Source organism: Strix aluco, chromosome 4, assembly GCF_031877795.1.
Source record: "Strix aluco isolate bStrAlu1 chromosome 4, bStrAlu1.hap1, whole genome shotgun sequence".
Lineage (NCBI taxonomy): Eukaryota > Metazoa > Chordata > Aves > Strigiformes > Strigidae > Strix > Strix aluco.
The window spans coordinates 9,449,147-9,462,314 of record NC_133934.1 but is presented as its reverse complement, the minus strand read 5'-3'; the positions used below and the strand labels follow the sequence as shown (position 1 = coordinate 9,462,314).

Below are 13,168 nucleotides of genomic sequence, written 5' to 3'. Positions count from 1 at the left end.
TCATTCTGTGAGTTTCCATGTTTACATTCTTGATTTTGCCTTTTGATTGAAGCTCTCTAAAAAGATTAAGGAGGGGCAGGAAGATGATTTGACAGAAGCATTGCGTACAAAAATAATTTCTCAAATGTTTTTCCTACTGCAACACTTTCCTCAGCTGCAACACTGGGTTTCAGTTAACTGCATAGTTCACTGCACCATCAATTACAGCATTCAAAGGTGAAAGGATAAGCACTAGCATACAGAAACATTTTTCACACCATTCAGTACATCTACATGTTGAGTTCAAGTCTACGACAACTTTTAAGCAGTTTTTGCAACCAGGTACCTGATTCCAGTCTCAGCCACGCACCTCAGCAGAAATGCGAGCCAAGTCTTCATTCCCTCTGGCTTTTTTTTTAAAAAAAAAAAAAAAAAAAAAGTTGGATGTAAGCTGGTATGCACTCAGCTCGCATATTTCTAGAATCACGTGGATGAACTTTACAAATGGTATCGTTAGTTCCACGTCTGGATGGTTGAAAATTCATTAAAAAAAAAACCCCAAACAAACCAAAAAAGATAGGTACTGGCATATTCTCAGTTGGCACCCAATCATACTGATACATGATACAAGAAAGGATAGCCTGGAATTTAAAAATTCAAACGATGCTGCGTTTCAAAGAAGCTGGTGAGGAGGAAGCGAGATACTTATGTGGACATTCGCTCCATCCATTCACCCACTCAAGGAAAACAAATTTTTTTTCCATTTAAAATTTCCTACTTCCTTTCAGACAGCTCCAAAATCAAACAGTAAATATCAGAGCCAGCAAAACCATTACACTGTAATTCCAAGGAAAAAGAGGTTCAGAAATTCTAGGTCTGAAAATAAATGGCTGTACTCATCCAATCTGCAGCCTGAGAATTTAAGAAGTTACCACAGTAAGAACATAAAAATGCAACCGTACTCCTTGTCAAGAATGGCCCTTGATCAGCTGTTGGCCTGGCTATTAAACGTGCTTTTTGTTTTAGGTTTAAGTCTTCATTTTTAAAAGATGATCTATAAAAGCATCTTTGCTGGCTCAATGTTATCGGGGGTGGGGGTGGGTGGGTGTCTGTTTTTTTTCCCTCCTGGCTAAAGGACTAGAGCATCAGTAGTTGTTAAGGCAAAACTCATGCCTCATGGAGCAGAAGCAAGTTTCAAATACTTTTCACTGTGTGTTAGCAATTGCAAAGTGAACAACACTCACACTTCGGTGCTTATCAGCTTCACTAGGACTTCTCCTCTCCTAGGTCCAATTCAGACAAGCTTTCCCTGCTCAGTGTTTGAAGGTTCAAAACAAATTTGGAAATATTGAGTGAAAAAGTTGCTAACATTTATGCATCTATGGTGCCCACGCTGGAATGGGCTCCAATAGTTACTACTCCACCATTCGCACAACTTTTCAGGCTTTTCTAGCTAACAAAGTGCAATTTTAATGAAAAAAAATTTCTTCCTCAGAAAACTCAATTTAACAACTCATTCAGTCTTATAAAAACCACTTCTTATATTACTCATATACGCTTGCTTAACAGCACTTCTTAAGCATGAACAATAAAAGCTTTGGTCTTAGTCATATTCAAGACAACAGTGTTCTTCTGTCACGTTGTGCTTAAGCAGTTATAAAAGCAACTAAAGGGCAATTTTTTCCAGAGCCAAAAAAGTTAACCCTCCTGCTTCCCCTTGTTTTCCTTGAGCATCTCTTGTTTTATAATCCTGGCTATAGAACATCAAATGGAAAAATCCACTATGTATACTTATTTTAAAGCTAGGGGTATATAAAAGGAAAACAAAGCATGGCAGAAAATTATTTCCTTCTGCTTTTTTGTTTAGCAGGCAAGTCACCTCCACAGCAGGATCAGCAGGATCCATAAAAGAAAGGGCCCACAAAGAGTGACCTACCACTCTTTCAGAGTTGTGTTAAGACACTCACTGGCTTAAGTGGCATCCTCTCTCAGGTCACCTGCTATCTTTAACAGATACATTGCATTGTTTAATAAGCATTTTAGAAGCATGTTTCCATGACTTCTGAATGCTGATGGCTATTCAGTTCTACTAAGGACACTGCTACAAGCTCAAGACTTCCTGATATGACTTTAGATTCAGTGATTGCTATACCACAGTCATCCAGGAGGAAGTGGTCTGGTCTGGCTCTTAAGATCTTTCTTTAGAAAGCTTGGAGTATGCATGTTCTGATAAGCAAACTCTTTTAGTCTTTCCACAGACAAACCCCAACTGCATTTTTTTTTTTCTTATTAACAAAACCTCAGTGGCTAGAGGGTTGGGTTTTTTTTAATCTAAGCACAACTTATATAAGAGTAAGTCAATAAGCAACATACAAACAACAGATCAGATTGTATTCAAAAGACAATCTATCGTGCAGCCACACGGAGACAGAAAAACTGACAGAGCCAATTGAGTTACAGTTAACATTTCCTTTATTTCAGTATAAGAATTCCTGAACTGAATGAAGAATGATATTTTGGCCCATACTGCTAGACTAGATAAATTCTTTAAGTATGCGGTGCCACAAGTGTACACAGTACTATAATAGCAAAAAAGACGGCCTGGGACAAGTTTCATTTTTATTATTAGCAGGAGTTAAGACGTTTCAGATAAGGATATTATGCATTTCTGAATTTGCCTTGAAAGTTAATTAAAACTCTGTGAGAACATTTTAAAACATTATAAAATTGCCTACAGATACTCATGATACTTTGGTAGGGGATGTGGAATAAAAATCTACATCATGTAAACATTCAGTAAACAGATTCTCTGCACTCTGAAGCCTAAGTAATACACAAGATGAGAATAATTACATAAGAAACTTAAATTTTCTACACAGAACGTGCTGCCAAAGAACAAGAGTCAAGCCTAGAACTTTTTTCCATGTGGAAATAGAAGCATCATAACAAAACTGTATGATCTGGTGGGTGATGCAGGTCATTTCAATTGCTAGAGGCTTTAGCAGAGGTTTAGCAAGAAACAAGTCCAATTACTTGCGTGTTCCACAAAAACGTACCCCTGACTGCTTACTGGTGCTTTGAAACAGGAAAAAAAATAGTCTATAGGCATACAGAAACAAACACAGGAAACAACTGTCTGCTAAGGAAGAGGATTTCAAGTGGCGCTATATATTAAATTATCCTTAAGTATTGTTTTGAAGAGAAAATTATCTTCCAAGGAAGCTAGAATGAAATGCTAGAAGCACACTGATTTTCTTTAACAACCTGCAAGGTTAGCTCCAACTGTTGTGGTTTTTTTGGTTTGGTTTTTTTTTTTTTTTAGGGCAGTAGTTTGTTTAAAATAACATGAATTCCTTTCTTCCTTCCTGTTCTTAGGATTTCAAAGACAGTTATTTTTACCTGCAATAAGTGTGCCTAGAATATTTTAGTTGTATACTGTAGGACAACTAAACTCCAGGGTCGATAAATGGAGCTGATGTACTTTTTTAGTTCCAAGTTGTACATGTCTCATGACTGCCTTCTCAATCAAATACCTTACCTTTTAAGAATGGTATGTGTTTTCTCCATTGTGTATACATGCTAATACCCATTAAAAAATGCAGGTAAAAGAAATCTGCGTCAAATTGGTAATGAGAAAAAAAACCATACCGTTTAATATGCAGAAAAAGAGCAAAGCTTAAGGCTTGCATTATTATAACTTGCATTATTAGGCCTTATAAACACAAGAATTGTAGTTATAACCAGCAACTGAACTTGTTTTGACACTGCATGTTATAGAAAGAAGAAAGAATTCCCTCTAGGGAAGATACAAGGAACTTACGATAAAAGCAACACCTTCAAAATCTTTCACAGGCTTCTTTAAACTGCCATCTGCTGGTCAGCTCATACTTCATGAGGATATGATGAATGATCGGCTAGCTAAGAATTTAAGAGTATTACATGGTCTTTATTTTGTCCTCTCTTAGAAAAAAAAATTACAGTTTCTTTGACAAAGTTCAGAAGTAGTATCTAGACTCTGCAGGATACTATGACACTTATCTGCTGTCAATAAATCCATCCAATTTAATGAAGCCAGCCAATAACCACAGAAATTGAAAAGCTAAAGCAGATATGTTTCACGCAAACACACAAAGTGTGCCAACAATCCAGCAGTAATGGTAATGTAAAGCCTTTTTTATTTATTAAAAAAAATACTGGTTACACTCTACTGGCACCTACTACATTATTGGGGGGTGGAGGGCCAAGGTAAAAAAAGAAATGAGAATACACCAACTGTGTCTCTTCTTGCAAATATCATGAGCTTTTGGATGGTTACACCAAGTCTTACATAGGCAGTAAAAAACTACTACGAGCTTTTGCAGACTCTGAAGTGTTGAGTATCTTTCTCACGTCTGGTCTATCAGTTGCTCATTAAGAATTTGATTTTAAACAAAATCATATTTCACATGAAGTACTGGAGGAAATGACTACTGATGTCAAGTGCCTAGAAGCAAAATTAAGTATTTTGTTTCAAGATTAAATGCAGGTATGAAATTTATTTATTCATGTATGAACACCTTACTGCTTCTGTCCATCCATCTTAAAACAACTTCAAAGCCCAATTTTTTGAAGGGAGTGAAAGCCTACCTTTTAATCTCTGACAGGTCAGGTCTACTGTTTGTTCTTAAGGCAGAAGTCCACACCCCCACCCCTGTCTCTCTCCCTGTAAATTACATACCCAGAATAACTTATCAATTTAAAATTTGGCCTCAACTAAATTGATAATATTACAAGTAAACCCCATTAAAAAAAAATACCCCCAGTAACAACAAAAAGCATCCAAAATATTTTTTAAAAATGTCAAATAAGATGCATCTTTCAAACAAGAAAAAACTGAGCACACCCTTCCTATAACTTAGTTGCAATGGACTGACATTTAAGAGGTGTGTAGCTAGCAACAGTCCTTGACAAATAACAGTCGTCTCCAGGTTCTATTCTGGAACCAGCTGTCCACAACTAGTGTGGGGGAAAAAGAAAGGAGGAAAAAAGACTAGAATCCACTTAGTATTGCTTGTGGAGGTGTATGTGCTTGTGGAGTATGCAGAATTTTTTCTATCTTTGTTGAGAGAGCATCTAAGCCAACATTTAGAAGTATTATAGTGAACACAGAAATATAAAAGTTAATCAGGAAATGTATTTAATGTTGAGAAGAATTAACATCCTATTCAACTAGCTGTGCAATGCTTTCATCATTGCATGATTGTTTTTATTTTTTAAACTCTTTCCCTTAACACTCTGAAGAAGGTTTCTCTCTGGATGAACGCTCTCAGGGCACACACATATTTAGCCATTTAGACAAGTGCTAAATAATAATACAAAAGGGAAAGAAGCCACCCACACAATCCAAAATTTGTATCTTTCCTTGTTTTGTAGAATAGATTAATAGTAAGTTCAGAAACACGACTGACATCTTTGTTTTATTTAAAGGCAAAATATATCTAGTATCATAGAAAACAAACTGGGTCCAATCCTTAGTTGGTACAAGTTCAAGTCAGTGTAGCTTTAAACCATCTAAGGATTTAGCCCAAGAATCTACTCCCCCCTGCACCCAGCCCCTCAAAATCTCTTATTTGACAAGGTGTATTTTCTGTTATGTTGACTGGGATTGTTTTGGTATTTTAAATATTTTAAAACCTTTTAAACCCTCAAAACCAATTCACTTTCTAATTTGTGTATCTGTGTTCTGTGAGCAGTGCATGATGTCAATTTTTCTCACATCTTTTGATGTTTAGCAGTAGCTGAGTAAATTAAGAGCTAAGTTTTAAAATTTCCATCCTAACCTATATAACCATATCCTTTTTTACATGTGAACTGTTGAGTCACAACCCAAAATCCTACAAAAACAAGCCTTTTGTTGAGAAAGATTTCTGGAGATTTCATTTTATAAACACAGTATCTAGAAATAGAAGAATCTTTCTCTTGAAATTACAATATTTAGAGATGCATATTTAGAGCCAAAAAGACAGTATGCTCCTTAAAATGGTCTCGCTGAATAGATGGTCCCAAATACAACCAACCATTACACCGCAAGTCCCAGCAGTAAACCCAAAGCAGCAGAAGCTGGTAAACCAATAGATGGGAGTCTCTCAATTAGAGAACAAAATGGGAACAAGCATTACTTTACTTGACTGCTGCTATGGACACTATTTCCTGTGGGACTTCCTTTGCTTGTTTTATTGGGGTACAGGAGGGAGAATTTTTTGGGTTTTTTTGTTAAAATATTTTTCCACTTACAGTAAGATATACAGCCATTAACATGCAATCTTTTTTCCCCACCCAAAGGTAAATCATTTACTGAACATTGTCTAGATATTTTAACTGCATTCATTATAGTGTCTAAGCACCTCATGCGTTTGTTAGGGGAGATGAAAGAGTCTCTAGGATAGCTGGAAGCCCTACTCCCTTGTTAGCAGGCAAGTATTTTCTCTACAGCTTTTGTAATACAAACTGCTTGAAGCTGTTTGTCTATGGATATTTTACTAAATCCTACCAGCTACATTTCTGAATCCACCTGCAAAACAGCATGCATACTTCACCCTCATGCTGCCACTCTTTGGCTGATTGGTTTTAATAGTGTAGATGACTTGGGGATGGTTTAATGGATTGTATGAATACACTTTTGGTACATACATTTCATTTATTGTATGTCAATCGAGAAGAATTACAGTTCCAAATATGCAGAGCTATGACTATGATTAGTAAGTATCAAAAAGATACATTCTGCACTGCCTGTTTAACTCTACTGGGGATGAAGCTATTTGCATCACAGAGAAATAGCACTTAAACAGCCTGAAAACTAATTTGAGCTTAAAGGGGCTCTGCTCAGAAAACTGTCCAGTTCTAGATCACAGAGAGGATTAGGAAACTTGCTTCAATATAAAAGCTATGGCAACATGACAATATTGAGTTACATTATGTAACTAATGTAGTACACTTACATAAAGTCTGTAGAAGAAAATACAGAACACACTGGCATTTTACTTTGCCTCTAATAGAAGGTTACAATTCTAAAACTTTGTTGGTAAATACATTAAAAACCACAATAATATCTCGACGTCCCCAAATCAGACGTTCGTATTACAATAAATGGATTTGCAATGCACACATTAACAGGTTTCACAGAGGCCAAAACTGTAACTTGTCTAGAGCACCAACGTTAGAGGATTCGCCTTTGATTTTTGTTTTTAAACAAGATTCACACCTGAAAATTTTTGTAATTAAATGGCTGTGTGCAAACACCACTTTTTTTTTACCTCATTCTCAGTTAAGGAAGCTGAAGGAGATGAACTCTTGTTAAAAGCAAGAGTTGAAGATTCTGCTGCTGAAGCCCGATTTCGCTTCTTCAGAGGTTTACATGCATCAGACAGATTTTTCGTTGCTGTAAAATAATTTTGGTTTACAAAGTGAAGTTTGGAACTTTAAAACGTTATCTCCCTGAAGCCATTTAAAATATTCCTTCAATAAAGGAAGGAATGATTTAGGTAGGTCTTCTGGGCACCTATATAGGGCTGAGAGAACACGAAGTAAGTTTCTGAAACCATGTGTTTTGGCTTGATTTTAAAAATCAAGAGGTTTCTGTTAATCAGATATGTACTACAAATGGCTAGAAAATGTTTTCCCAATTTTTTTTTTGGCTCATTGCTATTAAAATCAAAACATCTTGTGATTTAGGACCTCTTTAAAGCAGAGGTTAACAGTTATCTCCTCAGATAAACATTAGAAGGCCTACGTGATTTCATCACTGAGTACCACTAACACTTTGTTAAAAGAAAGTTTATATACAGGAGCCAGGTACCAGACATTATCTATGGCACATCACCACTTCTACATTGCGCAGAACTTGCTGAAGCTTACTCATCTTTGGCATATCATTATAACACCTAGAGACATGATCTTACAGAATTTACCTTAAACTTGAGCATCATTAACAAGTCTGACTTTCGGATTTTGGTCCAAGGTTATTTAGAATTCCCTCTCGCACTCCACACTGCCTCCCATCAAGCATCATTTAAAAGGGCTAAAATCACATAGTAACTGATTACATTGATGGTCACTGCACTTGTTTTATGGGGCTAATGCACAATGACAAATTGGAGCAGTAGGATTTTTATCACTGCTTGCCAAGATCACAGGGCAATAGCTTTAATTTGGTGCCATCAAATGGTGAACTTGCGAACTGCTGCTCTAAATCAGCAATACACAATTTCAGTCAAGTATAATGTTGCAAAATGGTGGTAGTGAAGGAAGAGGGCATGCTCCCCCCCCCATCTGTGGCATAGTGGCTGTAACTGGTTATTGCGTCAGCAAAATTTAGCCGGCTGCCTCAGACAACCTGTTTATTTTAAAATTATTTAATTGTAAAAGTTACATTAAAACTTATTCTGACCACATTACCTGACTGGTTCTTTTGTGAAGAGGAGGTTTCTGTGACCTTAGAAGAGTTTGTTTTTGCTGTTTTGTCATTGCTTGTCTCCCTCTGTCACAAAAAAAAATATGAAAAAATAAAAAAACTCCTAATTTATGAGTGGTTGGATAAAACTGGCAATTACTTCTGGATTTATGTTATTAAAAAGAAAGTGTCTTTACAAATATCTGAATGGTAATGTAGTTAAGCTAGCCCCATTTAAGTGATTTTTAAAACTCATTTACAGCACAGGGTACAAACCCATAAACAAATGAGAAAAATTAAAGAACACAGTATTCCAGCATCCCACTTATCCATCCCAAATTCAGCATATCAAAAAGGGGAGCTCTAAATGAACACGAAACATGTAAATTATCCTTACTATTCTTTGTCTAAACTGGTCAAATTGAAACCTTTCATTATTAAAGGTAAACTGCAGAATTAGTATATAAATTTGAGAATATACCCTGTGCAGAATTTTAAGTCTCAGAGAGGCTTGCTTTCAACTCCACAACTTATAGCAGTGCCATTTTTAAAATTACTATCGTTAAGATTGTTTCAGCATTTCCAAAATAAAAACTCTATTTTCAGGGGAGCATAAACAACAAACTTGCTCCAGATTGAGAATTTATCATTAAAAGTTTAGGCCAAAAACTGGGGAAGTTTTTGTCAAAGCTTTGTCAAAATTAGACACTGTTCCTTACACATGACGCTATTTTTCTTCTTTTTGTATGTTACAAATTCATTCAAGTAATAAGTCACTAACATTGTAGCCAAGAATGCTTAACCCTGACAAATGCTCACCTAATCAGTAAGAACAATTCTACCGAACAGAAGGTTTTACATACTTTTTCGCATTCTTCACCTGCCATTCAGTTTTACAAAAGATGTACGGGTGAACACCTCAAAGCCAGAGAACTGGTTTCCTTCATAAAAATATATACAAATGGCTACTGTACTACAGATGTGCTACACTGTGCTTTTACTGACTTCTCAGAAGATTAAGACACCCTACGACTAATACCACCAGAGGCTCCCAATATCAGTTTTGTAAGATTACTGTTACAATTCTGTGTAAAAATGAAAGAAAATGTACAGTATAGTTCACTCTTAAATTTAAAGCATACTTTACAAAACCCTCATTTTGTTAATGTGCATTTTATATACATCATGAAAGTACCAACGAACAAATTAGTTTTTCAAAACTTCCATATAGGTAACTTAGTTACTTTGTGTGAAAACATTCAGATTTTATAAATAAGAATTAAGGACAAAAAGGAGAGGATAATGCACAACTCTCATGCAAGAAGTAAAACGTCATTAAAAAAAGTCATTAAAACTCCTCCTATCCAAGATGATTGTAACAAAAGCCTGCAGGTAAACTGGGAATAGCACAAGGAAGGTGTATGGTTAATGTTTGCTTTTTTGAATCGCTACATAGACATTTTCACTGTCATTCACTAGATGTTTTACTAAGCAGCAGCATATACAGCTAGAAGTGCTCTTGGGCTGGTGAAGGCAGGAAAAAGACTAAGAGATAATTCATAAAAGAAACTGCAAAGCAACCATTCTACGATATCTGACCCTTCTGTGGACAGAAGCACAAACACTGCTACATGCATTTAGAGCTTCCAAATTACCTAATGTTTACACACCCCAGATTCTCTTAACTAGCTCTGATAAATGGATCAGATAGAGGACGCTTTCTAAATGCGCATTACTAAGTCAGTGCTATTAGTGGTATGTATCTCATGGGAATAATTCATCTCATTTATTTATTTTCCTGTTAATATTCACATCTGTATCACAGCATCAAAGACACCAAAACCTCCTTTGTATGAACTATACTGCAACTACCTTTCATTCTACTTGTGATAATGTAGGCTAACTGTAGTGTACGAATGCTGGTGGGGCAGTAAAGAAGTAACTTTAGGGACAGTCAAAACACGGACTTCATAGCAGGAATTAATTACAATAAGTAAACTTAGTTAATTGATACATCTAGACATGCCCATTCTACGGATTTAGACAAATCTAAAAAGGGTCCAAAAACTTCTCCTAGAACGTAAGACAAATATTCAATGACTAACCCATTAGAGCAAGAAGTGCAAAAACCGGTTTTTGCCCTTCTTTCTGCAAAGGTAACATTTCTCTATGAATTATCTTTGTCTCTTGCTAATAAGCTCATTAAGTCTGGCTATGTAAAATTCCATTTATTTTTTATATTGAATTCTAGACAAGTTGTTTGAATATCCACAATATCAACAGAGGTACTAATATAACCAGCCTACCAAACAGATAATCTACAAACGAGACCTCCACAATTAATTTAAAAAATAAATCCACTGCCTTTCCTTGTATTAGGTTGTTTCATTTAATCACTGTACCACTAAAGTCCTGAGATGAGGTCTGCAACACACTAGAGTATGATACTGTAATAACGTATCTGAAAACACTTGTGAACTAAGCTTTTCACACAAGTAAAACCCATGAAGTTCACTGGTCTACAAGCATGACTAAATAAACGTACGCTTAAATCTCTACAAGATGTGGGCTGTCTCCATACATAGTTTTAGTGACCTACATAAGGAAAATTCTCATTCTCACAAGCAAGCTAAACAGAAAAGGAGCCTGTGATTTGTGCAATAAATATACTGTAATATTTACTGCAGTTTCCTAATTTAAGAAATGGGTCAGCATGTCACTAAAATGTTCTATAGGCTTCCAGTTCTTGAAAAGTAGCTGTTCTGGTTTGTTTTACATGCTTTCCTCTCTACCCCAACTTTTGTCTAAATTAAATATTAACTATAAAGATTATTTCTTTTTTCATTCTTTTCTACATCTCTGAACTCCAATTCAGGAGGAAAGAAAATGAACTATAAAGCATGACAACATGGAAAGGTCATGCCTCTGCACATTCCTTTGGGAAACAGATTTTCTCAGCATACATTTTTGCCACAGTTTAAGTGCTACTTGTCATATCTCCATCCTCGAAACCAAAGGAAAAAAAAAAACCCCACAGCGATAAGCTCACATATATCTCTGAATATTTACAACAGTTTGGTTTGACATCAGACGTTATATTTTTAATCCTGAAAATGGAAATGCTGACAAACTTAACTACAGCAATGTGATTGGTGCTGCTATAAATCAACCCAAACAAACCAACAACATAATTACCTTCCGATTATTCTGTTTATCCATCCTGAGTCTTTTCCTAGGTGCTTCCTGAACTTCAAAATCTTCTGTAGGTTCCTTTGTCCTCTTTTTTTGGTTTCTTTTATTTCCATGTAAGTTACCTTGGGATGGGGGATGGGGGAAACTTACATGAAAAATAATCTAAAACCCACTTTCAAATTATTTTGAACTGATCTAGTTATTTAAGTTACTTTTCTTTCAGTCATTATTTTTAAAACACGGTTAAACATTAACACAGTTTGATGACCTCTTAATGCTTAAGGTCTGGTTTCTGGTGCTGAAGACTAACTCTACAACACATCCAAATCAACTGCTTCACACTTAAGTTATTTTAGAATGATGAGTCTACCTGTATAAGCACTAGTTTAAGACCTGAACATTACTGCCCAACACTTGTTTCATATCGTCAGACTGCATGACTGATCTATACAGCTTTAACTCTCCTGTCACTTTAACAGTGTCTTATCACTGAACTGAATTTTTAAGTCTCCTTTAAGTTCTCCAAACGATTCAGATGAAGATACTGGCGACATCTATTAAGGCGCCTCTGGAAAAGACAAGATATCACCAACCGCAGAGATTAATTCTCTCTTTCTGGTATGGCAGTTTCAGACTCTAACAAGCTTACTTATATTTTACAGGAGACCGTAAGATCCCCTTCCTTTGTGAACCAAAATCCTAAGAACAGAATCACATTGGTCATTTTAAACCAAGGGACTTACATATTTAGATGATTGTTCACTGTAAAGTTCAAGCAGCTGCTAAATTACAAAAGGTCAGTGACTAAGCTACATACCCCTTCCACAGGTTCAGCTACTGTTTGCACTCACTCTACCTCAAAAAGATAGATGAAGGTTTTAGGAAGTGGTCTGTTTCATCAGGATGAAATGACAACATTATTACACTCTCCAGTACTCTCTAGTTTATGAAGCTACAGAGTATTATTAGTATGAAGATTGCAAGCTCCAGGGGCACAAATACGTTAACTGAAAATTGCCCTACAGCTACAAGCACTCTATTCCAGTGGGAACAAATAGCTGTAAATATTAAAAATAAAGCAACTTGAAAATATGGATAATTTTCAAATTAATGTTCTTATCTAAACAATCTAGGACATATTCTATTATCAGACTCTGAATCCACAAAGCAGACTGAAATGGCTCCAGGAGAACCTGCTACTTACAAAAAGCCAGCAAAAGAAATCCCACAATATTCTTCCAAGTTTAAGATAAGAGGATTTGGGTAGGGGAAGGATTGAACTGACATGTTTTCATCTGTAGATAACTATAAACGTACACAATATATGTACTAGAAACACCTGGTACAGGTACAATTTCAATTACATTTCTTGCAATATGACACTGAGGAAGGTGAACAAAATTCAGTACTACAGTGTTTAGATATTTAATTTGGGATCCATTAAAATTCTAACGTCAAGGAAGACAACATCTGAGATAAAATGAAGATATTATGATACGTGGGCGATTACATAAAAAAATACACTCAATAGCTACTTATAATGATGAACTATTTGCACACAACACAAAT

The 13,168-nt window shown here is 35.8% G+C and overlaps 1 protein-coding gene across 6 annotated transcripts in view; it reads right to left on the bottom strand.

The window, feature by feature from the left end:
• NSD2 (nuclear receptor binding SET domain protein 2) overlaps positions 1-13,168 on the bottom strand; it is a 75,642-nt gene that overhangs the window by 19,664 nt on the left and 42,810 nt on the right. For 3 of the 6 annotated variants that reach the window (XM_074821934.1, XM_074821936.1, XM_074821935.1), the window contains 3 exons: positions 11,603-11,721; positions 8,413-8,494; positions 7,272-7,396 (listed from right to left, as the gene is read on the bottom strand). In XM_074821934.1, coding sequence (XP_074678035.1) covers positions 7,272-7,396; positions 8,413-8,494; positions 11,603-11,721 — 326 coding nt within the window. Of the gene's footprint in view, positions 1-2,433; positions 7,527-8,412; positions 8,495-11,602; positions 11,722-13,168 lie in introns of those variants that run through there. The other 3 variants (XR_012623013.1, XM_074821938.1, XM_074821937.1) reach the window with 3 other exon arrangements.